The sequence below is a fragment of the Lycorma delicatula genome, chromosome 4 (genome assembly GCF_047948215.1).
Source record: "Lycorma delicatula isolate Av1 chromosome 4, ASM4794821v1, whole genome shotgun sequence".
In the NCBI taxonomy this organism is placed as follows: domain Eukaryota; kingdom Metazoa; phylum Arthropoda; class Insecta; order Hemiptera; family Fulgoridae; genus Lycorma; species Lycorma delicatula.
The window spans coordinates 207,997,025-208,024,645 of NC_134458.1; the positions used below are offsets into that span (position 1 = coordinate 207,997,025).

General features: G+C 31.7%; 1 protein-coding gene across 2 annotated transcripts in view; it reads left to right on the top strand.

The window, feature by feature from the left end:
• LOC142324250 (mitochondrial Rho GTPase-like) overlaps window positions 1-26,900 on the top strand; it is a 68,180-nt gene extending 41,280 nt beyond the window's left edge. Inside the window, exons 10-14 of one of the 2 annotated variants that reach the window (XM_075365110.1) lie at window positions 7,262-7,392; window positions 10,186-10,398; window positions 18,271-18,476; window positions 23,273-23,314; window positions 26,613-26,900. In XM_075365110.1, coding sequence (XP_075221225.1) covers window positions 7,262-7,392; window positions 10,186-10,398; window positions 18,271-18,476; window positions 23,273-23,314; window positions 26,613-26,736 — 716 coding nt within the window. In that variant the 3' untranslated portion in view covers window positions 26,737-26,900. The remainder of the gene's footprint in view (window positions 1-7,261; window positions 7,393-10,185; window positions 10,399-18,270; window positions 18,477-23,272; window positions 23,315-26,612) is intronic. The other variant, XM_075365111.1, reaches the window with a different exon arrangement.
• Window positions 26,901-27,621: the final 721 nt, after the last annotated feature.

The following is a 27,621-nucleotide window of genomic DNA, read 5'->3' on the forward strand; positions in this document are numbered from 1 at the left end:
TGACTAATCCACCGGGTTGGTCTAGTGGTGAACGCGTCTTCCCAAATCAGCTGATTTGGGGAAGTCGAGAGTTCCAGCATTCAAGTCCTAGTAAAGCCAGTTATTTTTACACGGATTTGAATACTAGATCGTGGATACTGGTGTTCTTTGGTGGTTGGGTTTCAATTAACCACACATCTCAGGAATGGTCGAACTGAGAATGTACAAGACTACACTTCATTTACACTCATACATATCATCCTCATTCATCCTCTGAAGAATTATCTAAACGGTAGTTACTGGAGGCTAAACAGGAAAAAGAAAGAATGCTTCTGTGACTAAATTTGCATATTCACTTCAACAAGCAAACCAAATGTACCAAAATCTTCAGATTTGAATTGTAGTTTTATCGTTTTATCTCCAGATATTTTGATGAGCTGGTCATGAACTCAACTGGTAACTTAGCAGCTGCAACAGTGTTTTCACTAATTTTATTCAGTACCCATCTTTTCAAAAAATAATTTTTATCTTCTGGGTAATACTCCAACTGAATTTTTAGTTTATGCAGACATCTCTTCATGCTAGCCAAACCGTGGTGAATAATAGTGTCTTCTTCATCCAAAATTTTCTCAGTATAATCAGAAATGGGTGGAAACATCATCCAAATGCTTCGAAGATGAGTAATCCAGATATCAAGCTTCTTAATGAAACTTGAATTTTGTTTGTCATTAATAAAATGTTTTTATCACGTCCTTGTAAATTCACATACAAGTCATTTAAATGCGAAAATACTGGAAAAATATTAATAATTCATCTCGCAATTCCACTAACCAGGTTAATACTTTTTTCCCATGATAACCATCAGACGTCTGTATGGAAAAGAAGAGATTTTTTCTGTCTTCCATTTCGTCACATAGTTAGGAAACAGCAAGTTCTGTAGTGGGTGACTTTTAATAAAATTTACCATTTTTATAACTTTACAAAACTGTTTGAGATTTTCCAGGATTTTTTTTATGACAAGAGTATGTCTGTGAAAGAAGTGTGCGTCCATTTCACTCTTAGTGTAACACAATCTTTTCGTTTTTCAGAAATCCACTTTTTTTCTTTCTTGTTATTGCCTTTGCACCACCTTTCTTTCCTGTTATTGCCCTTGCACCATCACTACATACTGCAATACATTTTGTCCAATCTGTGTTATAGTTTTTAGTAGCTTCATAAAAAACATCAGAAAGACACATTGTTGACCTGTTGCATGACCAGGTATGGATTTGCAAACCATGTTTTCTTAATGTGATATCAATCAATCACATTCATATCTTCCAAAACGAAAGAACTGAGAAATGGTTCCCACATCTGTTGATTCATCAAATAGAATACTAAAAAATTCACTTGAACTCACTTGGCTGAATTATCTGATCGTGAGTGTCGGCAGCCGTGTCATATCAATTTGCCTTGGTACTGTAGTGTTACAAAGCAGAATTTTTTTGCTTCTTCCAAGCCTATTAAAACACTGACCATATCAATTGCAGCAGGCAGTGGGAGGTTTTCTGCATTTGTATGGGTTTTGGACATCTTAGCTACTTTTAATGCTATGAGATAAAATGCTTCTAGTGTACTTTAATCAGTATGGCTGATTTATAAATAGAAGTTTGTTATTACTCAAAGTACGTAATTCTCTTTTGAAAAATTCTAAGGGGTTTCTTTTATCATCCAGATGTTTAGTTTCCAAGTGTCAAATTAATTTTGATGGGTTCATGCTTTCATCAGAGAGGACTTGAAAGCAGACAACACACTGTGTCTGCTTTGTGTCATTACACAGTTATAATTTAAATAACTGTCATTGTACAATATCGTCTGTTTACCAATTGATTTACTGGTTGTAGAAGGTTCACTTAGTTTTTTCACGAATTTAACCATTTTTCGTAAGAGTCTTAATTGAAAAAAAAAAAACAAAAAAAAACCAGTTACACCATTTGACCCCACACAAAAAATCAAAACTTCAATATTTAATATAATTTTTAAAGAAATTGCACTTTTAAAAAGTTAAATAAAGGCATCAGACACATGCTTCATATTCGAAACTAAACTTATGTTCTGCAATCCCTTACGCTTCTTTTATACTGCTGAGAGCGCGACTTGTTCAAACATATTGTACGCATACTTGAACATGACGCTCACAGCAAATAGTATGCAAACAGGCAAAATTACCAAGGAGCACGTACACATCAAGTTCTAACCTGTAAATTTGTCATGTTTATACACTTCATACATGCATGTTCATACCAGTCACTATCAATGCAGCTAAATAGTTTAACTAGGTTTCATTGGGTTAGATTTGGGCATCACAAAATATTCATTATGTATTTTTTGTACTTTTTGGGGGTTGTGTAGCTGAAAAGGTTGAGAATCACTACTCTTACTAATCTTACTAAGACTCTAGAATACATTACTCTGTTTAGTTTTTAGATTTTAATTAGTTATTCTGTGTTTTTTTTAATTTTTAATTTTCATTCATCTTTGAGAATTGAATGCATTTTTATTTTACTTAAATATTTAATTCTATCTTCTGCTATAATTTCTTGTGAAACATATTAAAATTATTCAAAAATAATCTAATCTCTGATTAAAAATTCCTTTCTTGTCTTTTCTTTAACACAAAATACTTGATTTTTCTGCATTCATCATAAATAGGTGCTCAAAATAATTCTTAGTAATATCTTTAGAATTTTAAATTATTTGTATTACATTTTTGTATTTTATGTATTTACCTTAACATTATTTCATGTGTTTTGTGTTGAATTTAAATAATTAATTGCCTGGTCAACCAGGTGTTAAAATCTCCTGCCAAAAGCATTGGCCGCCTGCCTGCAAGATCCCTGCTGACCACCATCAAACTCCCTGTATTGCTCCTACTCGTATTGGGGAAGAGGTAGCAGGATTAAAGATATACGCCACCAACCCTCATCCTAACTAAGTCATAGCCCCGGTAGACATCCCCCGCCTACAGGGACGCACACGGCTAGACAACCCACCTCCCGTCCTCCGATATGATCCACTCTGGTCTGGAATGGGGAGCATATAGTTTGGAGATGAGTGCAGAATTTGTACCCATCTCCAAAATGTTTCTGAGCAACTTGTCCTGTGCCAATGTGAAATTATTTGTATTTATTTGTTTGATTTGCATTAGTAGGCTGCAGTCTATCTGGTCCTCACATGGGTCACTCTTTTGCTTTCCTTGTTAGCCCCTTTTGGGCATGTAGCACCACCAGTATGGTGCCCTTCTTCGTTGCAGGTTAGACACTTAGGTGAGCAGTCTGTCGCCTCCACAGTTAAAACAGGCACCTGTTCTATCAACCCCTCGGCAGTTCCTTGCCGCATGCTCGGTCTCAAAGCACCTGAAATATCTCGGGGAGATCAACTATGTCCACTCTGCATGAGACCAGACCTATCCTAACCCTACCTCTCTGCACCATTGGGATGACCATAGCCACAGGCAGCTGACTTCGCAACCCTGGTCTCTCCATATACTTGCCTGATTGCTTCAGATCCTTCAGGTGTGCCTGCCCAGAGATCACACCAAGTCCCTCTAGTGTCTCTTCTGCCTTAATGTTACTCTCGAGGTCCCATATCCGGAGAACGACCAATGTAGTCTTAGCTAAGACACTCCCACCCGTGATAGCAGTCGTTACTGCCTGTTTAAATGCTTTGGTCGTGTCGTTTTCTTCTTTGACTTTAATTTCCATTCACTCGCCTGATCTACATATAGATAGTATCTCGGTGGTGGGAGGCACAGCAACCTCCATCTTCATGGACTTAAGCAGTTACACATAAAATGATGCGGCCTTAGCAATTAATGTCTGCGTCCTGTACGTAACCTCTTTAGGTGGTTCATAACTCCATGTAGTGAGAAGCTTTCCCAGTGGCGCTACGATGTGACAATGTCGCCTGTTCATTCTTCCCTCACATTCAAGAATTTACAGACATAAATCGCAGTGTCTTGTCTGTATATTTTGGCCTGAAGTGGCCCCAGTGTCCCTCCGCTGTTTGCTCTGACCTTTGCAAAAACATCAACCAGGGCCTGTGTTAGATCACCTCCATCATTCGAGTTGACATAGGCAACATGGAACATATTAGTCACCAACACCATTTTGACTATTAACCGTGCCTCCAGTGTGGCTGACAGGACATTCCTGGCTTCAATGTCGGACCTGCTTAGCAACCAGGCCACTTGTGGGTGCTAAGCAGCAAGATTGTCAATCACTCTGCCCTCCATCAGCCCATGAATGTCTACTATCACCATTATATTGATTGTCCTATCTGCTCTTGTCAGGAATGCTGACCTTAGTGTTCCTGTAAGCTTTTATGGGCCAATTCTGCTATATGAAGTCTGCTATCTGTAGTGAAGATAATCCATTATCTAACCGATCATTTATGGGACACCGTGTGGCAGTAACCATTTCTACTGCCACTTTTGCTGTTTGCTTTCCCATGCTTCTAAGTGCAAAACCGTGGACTTTCCTCCTAAGGGGTCCTTGACTGCAATACTTAAGTCAGTCTCAACTTCCTTTATACTAATTTTTACATTTTTATCTATACTTTTCTTTAGGTCAAGGGTCAAACGCTCAAGCCTCCCGACAAATTCCTCCAGCTCCAAAGCCAGCTCCTCCTCTTCAGTAGAGGATTGTCTTATTTTTTGTCTCTGCTCTTTTTCTGCAGTCTGAGCTAGCCGTAGGGGGCAGTTCCTCAACCTGAGCAGCAACCAATGATGTGCCAGCACATCATTGTAGTCTGCACTGGGGCAATCTCCATGTTCTTATGCCGCCTGGCTCTCGGCTCCAATGTAGCCTTGGTCTCTTTTCCTGGTTTTTCTTCCACTGGTGGGGCGCCCAGGTAAAAAGCCATAGTTGTGGAGGGGGGGTTGGAGGTAAAATGTATATTCCCAAATCTGGAGTCTGAAATTTGGGGAGGCATAAAAGTTGGGAAAGGTTATGATTTGTGTAGATCCCAAAGGAAATAGATGGGAAAGGAAGGGTTAACGATTTAATGGGAAGGGAAGTTCCCTCTTGTCTTACTATTAGCACTTAGGAAAAAAAAAACTAGTTGCCAACTCACCTTAACAATTATTGAAAATTTTGTAAGTCCTTGTTATTGTTAAAGAAATGACATCATCGTCAGGCCAATTCCTGTCAACTAACTTAGAATATTTTTTCTACAAGTAATAGGTTAAGTTGCACTTAAATACACAGTTTCTTATGGAATAATACAGCAATCCACAAAAATCTAAATAAAACTTAAGTCCATGAACTAAATCTCATGAAATTTTACACGAACATCCATTAAGCATTCACAAACAAAAACTAATTGTCCGAACTAAAAACAGAACCAAAAAAACAAAGCCAAAAATAGTAAAACCTGCAGAGCAAAAAACATTTAGAACCCAAAAAATCTGATGGAAAATTTCTGGATGTCAATATTCTTTGAGTGTGTATGTGTGTGTAGGGGGGCGTGCGTGTGTGTATGTGTGGGTGCATGCGCGCGCACGCATGATTGTTCAATGTTGGCCTCTATATCACCTTTTATCTCCAGAACTACTGGATCGATTTTGACCAAACTTGTTCAGATTACTTCTATATATGGGGCAATTGATGCCATTCAGTGTTCAACTTAAAAGGTCAAAGGGATGAGGCTGTAGAGCAAGGTCACCCTTAGTATCTCACGATTTTGCCTAATTAAGTTCACTTTTCTTAGGCACATTTGTTAAAAAATAACAGTATTTGCAAAAAACGTTTTTGCAAAATCACACTTCCACCCCAAAAAATTCTATTGTCATCTGCTGCATTGTGATGTCATAGGTGAGCAATGCGATTAAATAAATGAATAATATTTAAAGTGTAAAAAAGTAACTCAGTCTGGCTGGGTCTCGAACTTGATCGCCTGTTTGACCTGATACCTGGTGCGTTAAGCCACCAGTGTGCCGACCATACAAGCAAAATTGTTCTACATAAGTTGTGAAATTACATTAGTTTAGTTAGTACCAACCATTGCTGCTACTGCCACATCTGTACAAATTACATACAGTATGCGCACCCACTTTAATTAGAATCATTGAATTAAATAAACGAAAAAGTATTATATTTAAATAAAATGATATTAAAATAATATGATTTTAATAAAATGATTTAAAAAAGCCATACATCAAAAACAACCTGCAGTTGTTGGACTTACCTAGAACACAGCTTTAGCTGTGTTCCAGGAAAGTCCTATGACTGTGTTGTCAGCTTTTTTTTTTATTGTTTTTAAATCTTTTTTATTATTTCTGAACCGATGTATTTAGTGTAATGTATTTTAGAATAATTACAATAATACTAATTTTTATTAGTAATTTTAAAGATCTATTTTCTGTTAATCTAATTGTGTTTTCCAATTTTTTTTACTGTAATGTATTTGTTTTTATAATACTTCCTTGCATTTTATTCTTATTTCTATCGTCAGGTTTTTTTATTTTGTATGTAAATTAGAAATGTCGATTTACAAGAAGAATTTTCTATTTAAAAATTATTCTATCAGTGCTATTCAATTTTATAAAATGAGTATTTTTAAACTTAGATTATTTCAAGAATCATTTTTATCATTAAAAAAGTTATACTTTTTGCACACTTAACTAAAATGATCTTGTTTCTGGGTTGATGCCTATCCTATAGGGATGTTACTTTTGAGGAATTGGTTTTCACAGATCTCTGTGATACTTTTATATTTGGTTTCTGATGAGTAAAAGCTTTTGAACACACTTCCATTTATTAAAATCTTTCATTGACTAGATTTATGAAAAATAACTACTCTTATATAGTGAATTAGATTAATGGAAAAATTCACCATATTAAACATGTTATATTGGATTATATTTTATTAGTAAAATAATTTTCGAAATTTTTAAGTTTTCTTAAAAAAGAAAATGAAGGTTAACATTAAATCTTGCCTCTACTTTCAAGTTAATCTTCCTGCAAGGGAAACTAATTTAATAACTGAAAAATATGATTCTGCCTTGTCATTTTTCTTCTCTAATATTTTAGTTTTCTTTTGTTGAAAATCTACTTACATGCATTAAATAATTTCAGATATATAAAATTTATTTTAATGAAAGTGCACTTATTTTTGTTCAGTTATTCTGTATTGTGAATACATTTATAGTCGCCAGAGAACATAATTCTTTCTAACAATAATATTTCTGAATTTTTAAATTATAATTTATTATTAATTTTAAATTGTAATTATAATTTTTCAGTTACAAGAGAGAAAAGTCTGGACTTATTAAAGAAACAGTCTACACGTAATGTATATGAGTGTCATGTTTTTGGAGCAAAAGGTGTTGGCAAAACTTCTATTTGTCAAGCGTTATTAGGACATCCTGTTGAGGTATTGCCTGTTGGTTGCTCTTGTTTAAATTATAATTAATTATTTGTATTTATTTTTTTGTGGTTTTAGAACTTTTAGCTATGTAATTAAATCTATAGGACCCTATTAAGTATTATGTTTCTTATGTACATCCCAACAGAAAATGTCTCTTCAAATTGTTATTAGTTGGACTCTAAATATTGAATCTTGTAAGAAAATCTTGAATAGTACAAGTGATAAAGAAAAAATATATAGTTATTAATGACTAGAGATTAATCTCGTAAGAGAAAAATTATAACCTGCACAGGTAATCAGAAGTTTTGGTTAGGTATAACAAAACTGGAAATCACTAATATAACTAATTAGATTAAATTATAGTAACAATTAATTTAAGAAGAATAATTTTTACTAAATGGTTATTGAAATAAAATCTCATGAAGAAAGTGAAAAGTAATTGTACAGAAGTTAAAGCAGTTTAACATTTTTGTAAATGATGATTTCTTTTTGAAATTTTACGAGTTAAGATAAAATATTTCTTAAATTTCTAAATTGAAAAAATTGTAACCAGAACTTTTTTAGATTAAAGGGTAAATTGTATTCAATTTCGCACCAAAATTATGTTAAGTACTAGTAAGTACTACTCCTACCACCACTACTACTACTAGTGTTCAGCAATTGGGGAAGCAATCATTTTGGATATAGATAAGCTGTGTTTATGAGAGACTTTCCTAATTGCATTTATTTAGTTTTTAATCAATATTTAAATGACACTGTATGTCATTCACACTACTGCAGTAAAACTGGTGGTACCATCCTGCTGCATCCACATATCCCTTAGGCCAAACCGTCTCATTTCAGAAATGAAAAATGTTTGTAACATTGTGTTGTACTGCTTAGCAGTGACTGTGATGGTGTCATTATGTTCATTCTCAAAAAATGGGACTTATCACATAGGCATGACTCACTGCACATCACACAGTAACCTTGGCACTGTGCAATGGCATTTCATGCAACGGTTGCACATTTTGTCTAGCCCAGAATCGATAGTTTTATTTGTTGACATAACCGCTGAGGTGAAAATGAGTTTCATTGGACATGATAAGGTGTTGCACGAAGTCAACACCTTTACTGATTAGCCAATCACAGAATGTGGTTCATTGAACCTTATCTTGGTAGAACAACTTATGCGTTACCTACAGGTAACGCATAAATTACACACAAGGTACACCTTGTGTGGATACAGCTGTAAGTCCTTTTTAAGGATTCATCGCACACTGGTACACGGAATATGCACTTGACAACACAATTTCTAGGTTGACTTCTTTGGACTTTGGTCCAAGGAACCAAAGTTTTTGTTCGTGTTTGCAGTCCCACAAAAGTTGTGACCAGCACCCAGTATGATCTTTTAGGATGGTGCTATGCGTTTCTTAAAATGTTGTTTGAAACGCTGTTGTGCTGTGATACTGGAGCTTCCGCTGCTGAAGAACACCTCCACGATGTATAAAATTTCAACGGTGGTCCACATTACGATGATTCCCTGCCACGATGAAAGAAACATGTAATTTAACTCCCATCCTTACACTTCCTGTAAGCTAAATGTTATTGCTTGCAGTATTCAAAATATAAATATGGCCTACTTTGTATATTAAAATCTATAATAAAACATAACTCACCAATTAAAATGTCTTTCAATCCTTAGACCACCTTGATTCAAGTTAAAAACATTATTGAAAAGTAAACAAAAAGTTAAGTTATTCATATAGTAATAATATTAATATAAAAAAATATACCATTCACTTATAAATATAAAAACTTGAAAGGGGGAAAATAGTTAAATGCTGGAGATGTCACTAATATTGTTTGAGGTTCTGGGCTTAGAATGGTAGTTATATATATATAATTTTAGTTTAAAATTTTGTTAGTGTTTTATTGACTTAAATAGGTCTCCTTGGTTATAAATTACATGATTTCTCAGGATTTTATGCTTGAATTTAATTTGATTATACAGCTGTACATTTGTTTAAAAAAAAATTGATGTATAGAGTTTTAAAATTTTTACTGCCTTTAAAATTATTTTCTGTAACTGTAATGTAAAAAGTGGGTCTTTAACTCATTTTTTTAAAAATCATAGTTAAGTTGTCTTATTTTGTGCGATCACATTAATAACTCATTCAAAAGCTTCAATTAGCAAAGTGAAATTTTTTTAGCCACAGGCATGCTTGCTTGCTGATCCTGTTACTATCCAATTCTTCCATTGCCATCATGTTTCTAATATGTACCTCACTTAACTGAGATCCTGCCCAGTTTATGTATTTTCCTTATCATATATTTCCTGTCACATCTGTTTTATATTTTTAAGACTGTTATTGTAATATTTAAAAGTTCAGTCAGCATTGTTTCAAACGGTTATAAATGTTTAAAAACATTTATGTTTTCTCTTTGGATTGATGTTTTTTTAGTGGTTATAAAATAGTTATACAGATACCAAGGAATGTAACTTTTAATAGCATGCATGAAATATGAAGAATTTGGTCCTAGAGTTACTTGTAAGGCATATAAAGAAAAATAGACAATAATTTTATAAGATTTTTTTTTGTTTTCAGATAACATTAAAATGGAAATCTGGAAATGAAATTTTTACATGATCCTAAACTAGCTTGTTAATAATTTATGTAAGAAAAAGTGTTAACATATAATTGTTGTGAAAAACTTAAAAATAAGCAATAATTCTATTATTTAAACTTTCATTCAGATGTTTTCTAAAAAAAATATTTTTTGTAGATATTTCTAAATAATTTGTTTTTATTTTTACAGTCTGTTCGATCATATGTATTTAATCCAGTATCACCTTACACTATTAACACTGTATCTGTTTACGGACAAGAAAAATATTTGATGCTTAAAGATATGGATGTGGAAGATATTAACAGCGCTTTATTAAATACAGACATTAATTGTGATGTCGTGTGCCTTTTATATGACTGTTCAAATGCAAATTCTTTCAGTTATATTGTTTCATTATATAAGGTTTGTAATTAATTAATTAATTGTTGATGGTCCTATTTGTTATAAATACGAGTATTTTATATTATAATATAAAAATTATGTTATATTTTTTTATATTCTTGATGACAGGTGTATTGGTTTTATCTGATTTTAAAATAACAATTATTTTTATTTAATTTATTTCTCAAATGGTAAATGACTTTTTTATTATTATTAAAAATTGGTTTGCGAGTTAAATTATAACATTTAATTTCATGAATTTTACTACTAATGATATTGTGTAATTGCTCTTTGTCATTAGGATTTACTTTATTAATATTTATTTCAGAATCAACTACTGCTGTATTTTTAAGTGTGTAAAATGCACTTTTTTACCTTAAAAATGGGGTGTGTCATACAATGAAGGTAAAGATTGTTTCCTCTTTTCAAAGTTATACACACTCCATTTTATGTTCCAAGATCTTTATGGAGGATGAATGACGTGACCGAGTTGATATCACCTTCACGTGACTTATAGCACATCATTGGCTCAGAACAGAGAGTCCAATTTAAGTTGCTTAATCTCTTATCCGAGCAGTTGCAGACGTTTACCAGTATTGAGTTGACGTGTTGCAATAGTTTATATTATTTTGATAGTTTTCAGTGATAGAGAAAAGTAGGTGACATTCTTACACTTCAAGTTACAAATTGCAGGTTGTAAAATATGCGGAAGAACACGAAAATAGGGAAGCTGAAAGACATTTTTTGGGCCTCCGCCTACAGAATAATGATTAGAACTTGACGTGGTCAAAAGGAGATGTTGATCAATTTGCATAAAGAAAAGCATGCAGAACGTGGTAAAATTGTCAAATAGCCAGAACTCAAGACCGAAGTTTTAAAATGGGTGCAAGAAAATCTACAAAATGGCATTACTATTTCAACAAAAATGATTTGTATACATGCAATCAAAGTCTGTTGTAATAATAACATAGAAAATTTTAAAGGTGGTGCGTCATGGTGTTACTGTTTCATGAAACGTAATGGACTTTGTAAGCGAACAAAAACAAAAATCAGTCAAAAAATGCCAAAAGAATACGAAGACAAAATTATTTCCTTTCATAAATATATGAATTCAGCAACAAAAAATTACAATTTTGAAATAGGACAGATGACTAATATGGATGAAACGCCCCTAACTTTTGGTGTACCCTCAAATAGAACTGTAGCTCGGAAAGATGAGAAAAGCATTACAATCAAAACCAGTGGACATGAAAAACATACTACACTGTAGTTCTTGCATGTTGTGCTGGTGGTACGAAGCTGCCGCCAATGATAATTTTTAAGCGGAATACACTGCCTAAAGAAAAAATACCAACAGGAATGATTGTACATGTTCATGAAAAAGGTTGGATGGATGAAAGTATGGATAGACAAAGTATGAAAAAGAAGGAATGGTGGAACTGCTAAAGAAGAAAGCTCGTAGCAAAACTTGTACCAATTAAAGGTGTGTATTATACCAATGGGTTTTCCTTAGTCACCCATCATGTCTGAAATTTATTTACAGGATTTTGAAAATTAAATATATTTACAGGATTTTGAAAATTAAATATATTTACAGGATTTTGAAAATTAAATTATGGAATTATTCATACTCATGATATCCTATTATAGACTCTGTATGTCGATGAAATTTTTGTTGTTTATAAACCTGTTATATACAATGAAAATCTAATAATTTTGAATAAACTTAATAGGAAACACACAACCAATAAAAATCACTTTTTTTTTGTCTTCAATGATTTGACTGGTTTGATGCAGCTCTCCAAGATTCCCTATCTAGTGCTAGTCGTTTCATTTCAGTATACCCTCTTCATCCTGCATCCCTAACAATTTGTTTTACATATTCCAAACGTGGCCTGCCTACACAATTTTTTCCTATGTGGCCTATAAGTCTGTTTCTTCTTTTAACTATATTTTTCCAAATGCTTCTTTCTTCATCTATTTGCTGCAATACCTCTTCATTTGTCACTTTATCCACCCATCTGATTTTTAACATTTTCGTATAGCACCACATTTCAGAAGCTTCTAATCTTTTCTTCTCAGATACTCCTATTGTCCCAGTTTCACTTCCATATAAAGCGACACTCCAAACATATACTCTCAAAAATCTTTTCCTGACATTTAAATTAATTTTTGATGTAAACAAATTATATTTCTTACTGAAGGCTCGTTTCGCTTGTGCTATTCGGCATTTTATATCGCTTCTGCTTCGTCCATCTTTAGTAATTCTACTTCCCAAATAACAAAATTCTTCTACCTCCATAATCTTTTCTCCTCCTATTTTCACATTCAGTGGTCCATCTTTGTTATTTCTACTACATTTCATTACTTTTGTTTTGTTCTTGTTTATTTTCATGCGATAGTTCTTGTGTAGGACTTCATCTATGCCGTTCATTGTTTCTTCTAAATCCTTTTTATTCTCGGCTAGAATTACTATATCATCAGCAAATCGTAGTATCTTTATCTTTTCACCTTGTACTGTTGCTCTGAATCTAAATTGTTCTTTAACATCATTAACTGCTAGATCCATGTAAAGATTAAAAAGTAACGGAGATAAGGAACATCCTTGTCAGACTCCCTTTCTTTCTTATAAGGCTTCTTTCTTATGTTCTTCAATTATTACTGTTGCTGTTTGGTTCCTGTACATGTTAGCAATTATTCTTCTATCTCTATATTTGAACCCTAATTTTTTAAAATGCTGAACATTTTATTCCAGTCTACGTTATCGAATGCCTTTTCTAGGTCTATAAACGCCAAGTATGTTGGTTTGTTTTTCTTTAATCTTCCTTCTACTATAAATCTGAGGCTTAAAATTGCTTCCTTTGTCCCTATACTTTTCCTGAAACCAAATTGGTCTTCTCCTAACACTTCTTCCACTCTCCTCTCAATTCTTCTGTATAGAATTCTAGTTAAGATTTTTGATGCATGACTAGTTAAACTAATTGTTCTGTATTCTTCACATTTATCTGCCCCTGCTTTCTTTAGTATCATGACTATAACACTTTTTTTGAAGTCTGACGGAAATTCCCCTTTTTCATAAATATTACACACCAGTTTGTATAATCTATCAATTGCTTCCTCACCTGCCTGTGCAGTAATTCTACAGGTATTCCGTCTATTCCAGGAGCCTTTCTGCCATTTAAATCTTTTAATGCTCTCTTAAATTCAGATCTCAGTATTGTTTCTCCCATTTCATCCTCCTCAACTTCCTCTTCTTCCTCTATAACACCATTTTCTAATTCATTTCCTCCGTATAACTCTTCAATATATTCCACCCATCTATCGACTTATCGACTTTACCTTTCGTATTATATATTGGTGTACCATCTTTGTTTAACACATTATTAGATTTTAATTTATGTACCCCAAAATTTTCCTTAACTTTCCTGTATGCTCTGTCTATTTTACCAATGTTCATTTCTCTTTCCACTACTGAACACTTTTCTTTAATCCACTCTTCTTTCGCCAGTTTGCACTTCCTGTTTATAGCATTTCTTAATTGCCGATAGTTCCTTTTACTTTCTTCATCACTAGCATTCTTATATTTTCTACGTTCATCCATCAGCTGCAATATATCGTCTGAAACCTAAGGTTTTCTACTAGTTCTCTTTATTCCGCCTAAGTTTGCTTCTGCTGATTTAAGAATTTCCTTTTTAACATTCTCCCATTCTTCTTCTACATTTTCTACCTTATCTTTTTTACTCAGACCTCAAAAATCTTCTTTACCTCCTCTTCCTCAAGCTTCTCTAAATTCCACCGATTCATCTGACACCTTTTCTTCAGGTTTTTAAACCCCAATCTACATTTCATTATCACATATTTGTGGTCACTATCAATGTCTGCTCCAGGGTAAGTTTTGCAGTCAACATTTTGAGTTGATTTCTAAATCTTTGCTCAACTATGATATAATCTATCTGATACCTTGTAGTATCGCCTGGCTTTTTCCAAGTGTATATTCTTCTATTATGATTTTTAAATTGGGTGTTGGCAATTACTAAATTATACTTCGTGCAAAACTCTATAAGTCGGTCCCCTCTTTCATTCCTTTTGCCCAGCCTGTATTCGCCCACTATATTTCCTTCCTTGCCTTTTCCAATGCTTGCATTCCAATCTCCAACTATTATTAAATTTTCATCTCCTTATTCGTTTTTAATTGCTTCATCAATCTCTTTGTATACACACTCTACCTCATCATCATCATGGGCGCTTGTAGGCATATAGACGTTGACAATCGTTGTCGGTTTAGGTTTTGATTTTATCCTTATTACAATGATTCTATCGCTATGCGTTTTGAAATACTCTACTCTCTTCCCGATCTTCTTGTTCATTATGAAATCTACTCCTGCCTGCCCATTATTTGAAGCTCAGTTAATTAATCTAAAATGACCTGACCAAAAGTCGCCTTCCTCTTCCCACCGAACCTCACTAATTCCTACTACATCTACATTTATCCTATCCATTTCCCTTTTTAAATTTTCTAGCCTCCCAACCTTTTTTAAACTTCTAACATTCCACGCTCCGACTCGTAGAATGCTATTTTTTAATTTTCTAACCCCTTTCTTGACCCCTTCCTTAGTAGTCCCCACCCGGAGATCCGAACGGGGGACTAGTTTACCTCCGGAATATTTTACCAAGAAAGGCATCATTGCTATATGAAAATGCAGAACCACATTTTCTTGGAAAAAAAGCAGCTGTAGTTTTCCATTGCTTTTAGCTGCGCAGTACTCAGAGGACTGAGTGATGTTGATATGGCCGTTTAAGTCATCCTGACTCACACCCCTAACAACTACTGAAAGAGCTGCTGCCCTCTTTCAGGAATCATTCCTTAGTCTGGCTCTCAACAGATACCTCTCCGATATGGTTGCACCTTCGGTCCAGCTACTCTGTGTCCCTGAGCACTCAAGCCCCCTCACCAATGGCAAGGTCTCATGATTCATAGAGGAGGTAAAAATCACAATACATAGGTATTCAAAACATCCTTGGTCACACAAAATTAATATGTATATAAACATGATTAATAGAGCGATTAATTATACACAATTATAAAAATAAAAATAAATTAAAGAAATAGATATTATAAAACAAATTGTTATACATAATGGTTATAGTGATTCATTGTCTTGATATATATAAAAAACAAATTTCAAAGATTAACTATATACTACGTCTCTAATACCAATTAATGACACAAAATAAAATTGACAGTGTATATTTAAAATACTTGTGTACTGATTACATTGTTGAAAATATAACTAAGGTTTATGTATAAAAGTAAATTTAAACCTGCATACAAGACAAATAACACTATAATAAAATATTTAAAAAAACATTAGTCGTACTGATTCATATAATTTTTACAATTTGTGTGGAATTTATAAAATAAAATGTAATGAATGTGACCACATTTATATAGGAAAAATTAGTAGATCCTTTAAAACCAGATTTCTTGAACATGTTAGACACTATAAAAATGGAAAATTAGGTTTATCTAATGTTGCTGACCACCTCATTAACATCAAATATTCTGTTTTTGATAATCAAACCAATTTGTAAATCAAGAAATAGAATATAAATAATAATAATAATAAAAGTTTATACATTTAAGAAAAATGTTGTATATATAAATATAAAAGGAAATTCAACTTGATCAACTTGGTAACAGAATATGAAGATTACACATTTACAAAGAATACAGTAGATGGCAGCACTTTTTCAGATAAAATTAATGATAATGCTTAAATCCAATTTAATTCACATCCACACAGTATTATAACACTGCCTAGCCAAGATACTTGATACATTTTATCCTATTTATTTATTTTAAACTTTTGTCAAATCTGATGTCATTTTTATATATGTAGTTTTCAATTTTTATAATTTTTACTTTCAATAATTTATATATTTTTAAAAGAAGCTTTTAATTTGATTTAAAAAAAAAAATTAATTCTTGAATTTCAATTTTAATTTAAAAAGAATTAATATATTATTAAAAAAATGTTTTATATATATTTAATTGCATTGAATGTATATGTAGTATGTTATTAACACGTAAAAAGTAAATTACAACTGATGATGTGGGTTGCCATGAAAGCGCTATTGTAAGATATGAAAAAATAAGATAAGTATAATCAAGTTGGATTATATATATAATATATATTAGTACAGGTGGATATGGGTGTTGAAAAGATATATTTATATATATACACGAGGGTTATTTTTTTTTCAAGGTCCGATCGGTCACGAAATTAAAACCAGAGTGAAAATAAAAAAATATTTTATTTGTAACAAGTACTTACATAGTTATGCTATTTCTCTACATAGTTGCCGCTCCGATTTAGACATTTGTCATAGCATGGTACCAACTTTCCAATACCCTCGTCATAGAACGGAGCCACCTGTGTTTTCAGTCATGTTTCTATGCTGGTCTGCAGCTCGATGTCTGTGCCAAAATGCTGTCCTCCTAGCCAGCATTTAATGTGAGCAAAGAGGTGAAAATCGGATGGAGCCAAGTCCGGGCTGTATGGTGGGTGATCAAACACTTCCCAACGAAAACGCTGCAGGAGCTTCTTTGTTACAGCTGCAGTGTGCGGTCAAGCATTGTCATGGAGAAAGACAATGCCTGATGACAACATTCCTCTCCGCTTATTCTGAATTGCCCTTCGTAAACGTTGAAGAGTCACGCAGTTTGAGGCTGCAGTGATAGTCGTGCCACGTTCCATGAATTCCACCAAGAGAACTCCATTCCGGTCCCAGAACACAGTAGCCCAGAACACTTTCTGTTGGAGAAGGTTCGCTTGAACATCTTTGGTTTACTGGGAAAATGAGAATGCCTCCACTGTTTGAATTATTCTTTTGTTTCTTCAGTTTCAAAATGGACCCATGTCTCGTCCCCTGTGACAATTTTGTTCAAAAAAATCTTCTTCATTGTGGTAGCGCTGGAGAAGCATTAGGGAGGTGTCCATTCTCATTGTTTTGTGATGCTTGGACAGCATCTTGGGAACCCATCTCGCACACCGTTTGCAGTGCTGAAGTCTCTCACTCAATACAGAAATTGTGAACTGACAATTTTCTCGAATTGCCTCATCCACTCGTTCAATGAAATCATCGGTTGACACTCGCTTCCTTCCCTGACTGCCTGCATCATGAACATCTGCACGTCCTGCTTTAAAGTTCCTGCACCATTGTCGCACTTTGCTGTCACTCATTGAAGTTTCACCGTACACATTACTTATTCGTTGATGAATTTCAGCTGCATTACACCCCTCAGCCTGAAGAATTCGAATTACCGCATGCACTTCACACTTGGCGGGAGATGCTATTGTTGTAGACATGTTTACATGCTAGCTGCTTATTGAGAACTAAATGAAGTAACACGGCGTGATTGAAGGCCATACTAGAGACGCTGCTCAACACATATGCGCAAAGGTACATCTGATTTTTGCACGGGTTTTTATTTTGCAACCGATCAAACCTTGAAAAAAAAATAACCCTCATACACACACACACACACAAAAATTAAAAGTTCAATCCTTATATTGCCCTCAACTATGATCCCAGTTAAAACTTTATTAAAAAAATCAATAATATATATTTAAAGAGAAAAGAATTCATCTAAATATATATATATATATATAATTGTATATTTCTCTTTTTTCTAAGTATAAGTGAGGATTGATTTAAAACAAATAGGATTTTTATATGTATTTGATGACTTGAATATATTTGATTGTCTTTAGTAATGTGAAATTACTTACAAAAGGTGAATAATTTTTTTTTCAACTGATAGAGTTGTAAAATATTTTATTTAATGTTTAAAATATATGCATACATATTTCTTTTCTTTTGTTGTTACAGAAGTACTATGCTGAGAACAAAATTCCTGTGTTGGTTGTCGGTAATAAGACTGAAAGATGTATTGGGATCGAAATGCAACAAAATTATAAAATGCAACCCATTGAATTTTGTGATAAAAAATGTCTTGCACCTCCTCATTTATTTTTATTAAATCCGACCAAACAAGAAGAATTATTTATTAAGCTTGCTACAATGTCTGTATTTCCGTAAGTATTATTATTTATTACCTTTTATTTTTATTTTACCTTTTGTGTTTTTTTTTTTAGTTTTTCTGGTTTTCAGCATGTAGATAGATGATAGAGATTTTTGCAGGCTTCTTATATTTGATTGCTCTTTCTGATGTTATCCTTCAAGATGTTACTCATGATGTAGATGAGATATATTATTATTAATTAAAAAATATCTTTAAGTCCTGTTATTGTAATTATTTACTTTCTTTAAATATACTTATTTTGGTTTACTATGAATATCTTAATTAGCATGTGAAGTTTAAAATTTGATAAAAATGGAATCATAAAATTTTGATATTTTAGAATCTGATTTATTTCAGGTAAATATATAGATTTATTATCAGATTGTTAAATTTTAATAAGTGTTTTAATTTTCACTGTTTATTCCAAAACTGGAAAAAACTTCATAAAGTAATTAATTTGTAATTTAAAAATTTAGTCATATTTTGATGCCAGTTTACTGATTATGTAGAAATAGGTGATTGCTTTTAATTTTTTTCAAAAGATAAAAATAATTTATTATATACAACTTAAAACAACAGCTTTTAACTATTTTTAAATATAATCGCACATCTAAATTCAATCATTTGTCATAGTGTTTCACTAATTTACAAATACTTCTTCATACAATTCAGCTGCCTGTGTACCTAGCCAACCTTTCATGAAATTTCAAAGTTCGTCTTTCTCATCAAAGTGCTGCAGTGCAAGGCATTTGGCGCAAGTCTACTGCAAAACTTTGAAAAAACTTAGGCAAGTCATCCAGAACAAATGACATAGTATGCTGTGATTCGGTGTTGTTGCATAACAACGTTCGTCCTCATAGTGCTTGAAGAACTCAGAAACTTCTGAATCAATTCTAATGGGACATCTTTGATCATCCTCCTTACAGCCTGGACTTGGTGCCAAGTGATTTTCATCTCTACTCACATGAAGAAATGGCTTGCATTGCAGCACTTTGATGATGAAGACGAATTTTAAAATGCCCCGAAAGGTTGAATAGGAATCCAGTTGGCTGAAATTTATGAAGGTATTTTTAAATTAAAGAAACGCTATGACAAATGCTTAAATTTAAATGGTGACTATGTTTAAAAATAGTTAAAAGCTGTAGTTTTAAGTTGTATATAATAAAATATTTTTATCTGCACAGGTTTTTTTATTTATAATCAAACTGAGGTTACTTTCCGAACGGCCCTTGTATTATAGGTTTAATTTTCTTAATGCTAAAATAGAATATAATATAAATTATAATAAATTTAATAAAATATTTAAAACAGCGTATACAATCAATAATAAAATACATAAATAATGAGAGGACCCTTCTAAAACAATAAAATATGATCTAGGAAAACAAGGATTATATAGCCTTAAATGTGAAAATTGTGATTTAAAATATATAGGTATGACGAATCATTCATTCTCTATTAGAATTAAAGAACACATCAGTTGCATAAACAAAAATAATAAAGAACAATCTAACTTTGCTGGACACATTATAGAGACTGGACATAACTACAACCCAAATGAATTTATTAAAATATTGGAATATACTAATAATTTTCATAAAAATAATATATTAGAGAAATTTCATCTATATCTGAATATTAATAAATTAATAAATGAACAAATCACATTTGATAATGAAGTTCTATTCAAGCAAATTATACAATAATTAATAATTACTAGGACAGCTAACTGATTCAATTTGTACTTCATAACAGTTGTAAACATCTTACTGAAAATACGTTTACTTTGAATGCATGACTTTTTTTAACATTTGACAATCAGCTGTTATGAACACAATAATTTTTATTTTTATTTTTGTTTTATTTCCTATTTATAAAAATTTATATGCACAACCATAAAATTCATAATAAATTTCTGATGATGGAGGAATAATCTGAAAGCACTTGGATAATTAATACTCAAATTGTTGGTAAGTGATGCTCTATTTTTATATAATTGTATTAGGTGAATACATATGTAATGAACTGTTATTATAGAGAAATCAAGATTACTTTTTTTGTAGTTTGAGTGGGGAGGGGTATTTCTAAAAAGTTTTGTTGCAGTCTTATTGAAATGTAAATTTTGAGGAACTCATTTATAGATAATATCACTTACTTATAAATAATTAACAAGTATTTTGAAAAATATTCATTAAACACTGACAATAAAGGCTATGAATTTGCCGTGAGTGTCTCACACAGCATTGTATGTAAACTAACTACATTGAAATACTGAAGTCATCAGATTGACAACTCACAGTTGTTTTATTGTTGGAACTATTGTTTCTTTTCCAAAAGAAGATTGTTATTATCTGTGTGTGCTTTAGTAATACCTGTAAAAAGACCAAATGTAAAATGCCTTATCAAACTTTGTAAAAATCGAAGTGAAATTCTGAAGTTGTTAGTTCAAATTTAAATGGATAGTGCTTTGAAGAAAATATCAGTTTGCAAATGGGTAAAACGGTTATCTGTTAAAGATAAGACGTTACTCATAGTGAGAGGTTAGGGTCACCATCAATGAGCAGAGACATAGTAGAGCAAGGAAACAGTCCAAATTAAAATTTGAAAAAATGCTGCTGAATATTTTGAATATTAAAGGAATTTTTCACTATGAGTTTGTACTGATTGTGCATATAGTGAATGAAGCTTAATTTGTGGAAGTGCTGAAAAGGCTGTGTGAAAAATGAATTTAAAGAGACAAATGTTTACTAGCAATTCTTGAATCTTGCATCATGATGCCAAATTACTTTTTCACATGCCACTATCACTGAGACAGATTTTATTGGGAAGATAAATCACTTTGGCAGAAAGTACACTATTCACTAGATGGTCAGTAAATACAAAGTTAACAAAAATTTAATGTAATAAAGAAAAGTGTTCATCTAATTTAGAAATTTTGGTTTTCTTCACTAAAATAAAAAAAAATTGTAGAAAAGATTTTAGGCTAATTACCTTTAAACTGCATTATAATAATAATAATATAACACTGTAACATTAAAAGCATTCATAATTTGCCCTAACATCCAAAGTGAAAGGAAAAAATACTTGAGACTACGATTTTCAGGTGTTCTAAGTAGGAAGGATCCACATTGCTTGAAAACTGTTGACATAGGATAGGAGCAAATGTTTTAATTAAGGGAAGGGAAGTAACCCACCTCTTGGCTGGGTGTTGGGCACTGTTAATTAGAAACACTATTTCTAAAGGTGAAATAAACTTAAAATCTTTAATTTAGGTCTATTCAGAAAGTAGATACAATTTTTAGTACTTTTTTTCTTACGAGCTAGTTTCTGAAGGTCATATGCAGGTTCTGTTATTTGAATCAGCTTTTACTTATTTATATATATATATTTTGTTAGGCTAAATTTGATTAATCCAGTGATTATGCATAATAATCAGTGAATTTGATTAATCGCCTTCAATTTTGGAGAATATCATATATAATCTGTATATTTAATGTTAATTAGATGAAGTTAGTGAGCAAAGCGTGCATAAGGTAATGTTTGATTAGGTTATTTATGTTAATATAAGTACAGTGTGTTAGTACATGAAATCAACATAATCTAACCAAACATAACCTATGCTTGCTTTGTTCACTAACCTCAACTAATTAACAGCAAGGTTTTGATTGTTTCAATAATAAATTAAGTTCTTAGAGTCGAGTTATTTTAAAATTATTGTAAAAAATTTTAAATAGTTATTGTAACTAACTTGTTTGTTAAAATAACTTAATATAGAGAATATATAAAGTGACTGGTATATTTAATAAATTGTTATATATATATATATATATTTATTAAATTCTACATTAGAGGTGATTAATGAAACTTCGGTAATTATGCATAATCACCAGATTAATCAAATTTACTGATATATATATATATATATATATATATTTTGTTCATACATTAACTGACTTTGCATTTGATAATTTTTGTTAGGTATGATACCCTGTAAAACTACTTTAGAAAAACAATACAACATTTCTGTAATGTAGGTAGTGTAGTAAAATTTTGTCTTGCATTTACTATACATATCATTCTTATCTCTTGTGGTATATTTTAATTATCTCATTTCTCTGTAATAGAATGAAAGTTTATAGGCAATATTAGAAAGTTAATTTGGAAAATAGATTACCATGCCCAGTGAAAATCATATCATTTGCCTTTTTCTCATAAAGTTCAATTTGTTAGAAATGGATTTAATGCAGAAGTGTAAGAAAAGTGTTTTAGTTGAAGGATTTTTCTCATGAACTGTGTTTGATTATCTGACAAGAAATGGAGGAAAAATGAAAAAGCGATCTTCTTGGACAATTTTCTATTAAGAATGGTGAATTGTATATATTTACAACAGAATCAAGTTATCTTCATTCATTCCTAGTCATGTCTTCATATAGAGATTTCCTTTGTAATTTTTTAATGATGTGGAACCAATTAAATATATGTACATGACATAAACGTAATTCATGATTCTTACATAATTTGTTCCAGAGTTGAAAAATGTTTTCTAGGAAAAAAGACAATATAAAATTTCTAATTCTTTTTGTTAGAAATTCAGTGATGCTGGGATAAAATACTTATGCTGAAAGTTCATGGTTATTGCTTTAGTTGAGCTGTAGAGTATGCAGGAGTTAATAGTAAAAGCACTGATATAAATGAAATTTTTTTTTAATTACATGAATGTTTGAATGACGTTTTTTAATCCTAAAACTTATGTTTTTGTATCTTTTATACGTTGTTTAATTAATTAAATTTTAATATTTTTATATGCAGCCGATTCCATGCAGCATGGATGCTGTTTTATCGCCATACAAGGTTTGTAGTGTTTATTTAAGATTCTACTGTATCAATTTTGTCACATTTGTTATAAGTGATATGTTGTGCTTTCTTTCTTAATTTACATCTTTCCATTAATGTCTGTATTATATATTTGTTTTATATTATTAACAGTCACAGTGTTATTTTTAATTTCAAAATAAAATTCTTCTGTCGCATACATTTGGAACTAACTAATTTACACCATTCATTTTTTATTATGTCTGCATTTTATATCATATAAACTCAGTGTTCCTTTTTCATACTATTTCATTTGAGTTAATATTTTGCTATTTTAGTTAAATAGTACCACTTGAGAAATATTTTGTGTTTGTTAATTGCTGTTCTGAATAATTTTATGTTCTGGTTTAAGTCATACACTAAACTGGTCCTTATTATGCACCATTTCATTACTATGAGTTATTATTTTTTATTGATGTTTTCTAGCACCTTTATATTTTGCTCATTGCTATGATACCCTATAAGTGTTATGTGTTTCACCTTTATGGTTACTGTTCTTGTGATCCTGTGCAAAGTTTAGTGTTCAGCTTTGATTACTTGTTTATTCTTTATCTTTCCTGTTGCTTTTTTACTATTACTTTGCTATGTTAACATAACCTGGAACTATCTCCAACAACTCACCTTTTCTCTATGTAACAGAAGAATTTTTTCCTTCTCCTTAAAATGTTAAAAACATTCTATTTTCATTTACTGTTCTAAATTCTAGTTTATTAATTTTTTATTCAAGTTGGATTTGTTGGTAAAATAAATACATCCATTCCCTTTCAAAGTTTTAATATTAAGGAAAAATTACCTGTCAAAAAAATGGCACTCAGAATCTCTATTATTCCAATTCACTAGTCCTTACTAGTTCTCATTCAACAGTACAAGTACACTTTTTTATAGAATGCTAGAGCTTTGGAACTGAGCCCATTTTTCACTGGGGAACTCTTGATTGCATTTGCTATTAGACTATCAAAGATAGTCAAATGGCTATAGATAGTCAAAGATTGTAATGGCTTGTAATTCAGAGAGAACAGGTTTATTTATTTTATTTCTTAGCTGAAATACTGTTTGAAATAATCATTTACATTGGTAAGAACAATCAATCTGAAGGTTATGTCTAAGTGAACACTAAATAGGAACTGGAATCAGTAAGTATATACATCTCATCAAGGATGAGCTCGAGCTTATTGAATATAATCTTCGTTTAGAACAAAACTTAACCTTTCACGTAAAGTACACAATGAAAAAAATTAAATTAAACAAAAAATTGTTTAATCATCAATATAAAAGGTCATTGGTGTTTTGGAACAAAAATGGAACAGGAATTTTTAATTCTGAAAGTTTCTGTGATGCTCTATACACAATGTAAAACTAAGACTACTATATATATACTTTTGCCATATTAATTTAAAATATCTCCAAATTAACATTAATTGGGGGTTTAAGGGTTATTATTGTACTCATAACTTTGATGTGATGTTCTGTAATATAATATTTGAAAGTAGATAAAATATTTATATTTATGATTGTGAAAATCATAAATAATAAAAACATCATTAGAATATTTTTTTTTCTGGTAAAATAAATGATGATGTTTTTGGGGTTTTGCCCCTTTACTTCTCATTTTTATTAAATATTTAGTAACCATCATTAAAAATAAAATGTGTTTTACCATTCACTTGGCTTGTTCAGTATATGCAACTGAAATAGTAGGAAAATTGAGTTGTGTAGAGATTACAAAAACTGAATTACTATACGAATTATTCACTGTCATATGTTCTCCTGTTAAAGTCCATCAGGGCTATAAAGGGGGAGGGGAGGTGGTGTGTCACTAGGCAGGTGTCTTCCCCTACAGGGTTGGGATGTTGTCATATGTTGGGGAAAAAGTTTATGAAGTTTGTTGAACTAAATATGTGCTGTTTTTATGGATCATCTATGTCATTATTGACTAAAATTATAATCTCATTGCTGTAGAATTTATGTTTTTTGGATAAAAAACTATGTTAAGTGACTTTTTTAGATGTCTTTTGAAATCATCTTTATACCATCAGGAGAATTCTGTAGAGATCAAAACAGAGGTTACCTGTTTGGGCAAAGTTAGAACTATACGGTGGATCCATCAAAACATCCTGGCCAAATACTCTTAATTTTCAATGGGTTACCAAAGATGTGTGGGTACACCATTTCTACTGATCCATTGATAAATTCTAGTCACTATCTCAATTGCTTGGTGTAATTTTTCAAGTTGTTGGCAGTAGAGGATTAAATTAATTGTTTGATTGGGTAGCAGCAACTCGCTGTGAATAATTCCTTTTCAATCCCCCACCCCCACACACACACACAAAGAACATCACTTTTCTTGGTGTCAGTCTGGGTTTGCCCAGTTCTCTTTTAACAACAGTTCACAGATGGAAAATTTGATCCATTAAAATTTTCATTGTTAAATCATATGATAACCAGTTTGAAAAAAAATTAAATCCACCTTCTTCAAATGGTTCAAACTGTTTTGTGATTGATGTTTAGTTTGTTACTGATATTGTGGTGGTCTTGCTCAATTTTTTCAATGATTTCATTGACTTTTTCAGTCATTGGATGAGTAGAGTAAGGTGTATGATTGACATAAAAATTTCCAGATTGAAAACACTTCAACCAGGTGTTTGTCATATATACTGACACTGCATCATATTCATAAATATCACAAATTTCTTTAGTAGCTTGTCAAAGTATTCCTGTTTTTATAATAACATTTCAAAAAGTATCAAATCTCTTATTTATTTTCACTCATAACACAAATTTTAAATAAGTAAAGTAACATAATCTTAACCTTTCAAAATATACGTAACAATATATCATTTTTAAAAAGCAAGCAAGTGTTGCTAGAGTTATGTGATCCTAAAAGTCATCTAACATTAGGAATATTGATCAACCACCATGATTAATTAGCCACCACATAGTAACAGAAAAACACAAAAAAAATACTAATTCCAATAATTGACTTTCGCAGGATCCTGTATCATCATATGATCCCCACCATGTTGATGTAATTATAGAAGAATTTGTGTACCGACTGATGATGTGGGATCCTGCAAAAGCAGACTGTTGGTATTAATTTTTTTTTGATTTTTCTGTTACTGGGTTTGAGGGTAAAGTTGTTTCTTGAAAATAAAAAAGATATATGTATACATACACACACACGCACAACATTGCATTTTCTTATACTAAGCATATTATTTGTATAGAATATACGTATTGATTTTTATATTGTATGTGTTTCCCTCTGTTTGTTTTTCAGTCACTTAAAGGACCTGAGTCTTTTGTCTGATTCATTAATATGGAAAGCAGGTATAGGTATAACACTGGTTGCAGCACTAGGTTTCATTGTGGTAAAGCTGCTTAAAACTAATAGCAAAAGATAGTGTCTTTATGATTGCTGTGTGTAATAATTATGATATTAATAATATATATGGTACTATGAAAAATCCAGCTTATTATTATTACTATTATTTTAATTGTAATTAGTTGTTATATTATTTTTGTATGTGAATTTTTGTTTTATAATAAATGTATCTTTTATTTTTCATTTTATTTTTTATGAAATCTGGTTTTTTATATTAATTAAGCAAAGTGATATTTTATTTTAAATGTTTTTATTATGAGGGGTAGTCCCAAAATTGACTTTGAATTGGTTGTTGAATTAAACTAATTGATATAGTTGTACAGTTTATCTGCAGTATTCATGAGCAATCTTTAATCTTGTTATGCGCCTGTTTGCCATCATTACTGGTTCTGTTCAGAGTTGGTCCATCAGTTGTAACTAGAAGGGCACATTATCTCCAACATCCATTAACGATTATCTCATAATAATAATAATGACATTATGAGTGACAATGTTCTGTTAGAACAGTATTAGAAATTCAGAGAGGAGCATCCATAACTCTTATGTCAAAGAGTGGGAAAGGATAGCATTCAATTCTGATTGATAAACTTATTTAAAAAGTTGAACAAACTGCTATGATAAATATCTTTTTATATCTAAATATTCAAAGGAATTTCCACAAATTTTGAAAAGATTATTTATAGAATTGCAACATACAGGCTGCATTTTATTAAGTTCTGTATAATGTGGGCCCAAAATAATTGGCTGACATGTGTTGTAAAACACCTTGACATTTAATTAGAGCTGTAATCAAAAAAGAATAAATGTCTTGGCAGAGGTATGACTGGAGACATGACACAGGTCAATTACATTAGTTAGAGAGTAACTAAACAGTCCAAACAGTGGTTATGGTCTTGTTTAATAA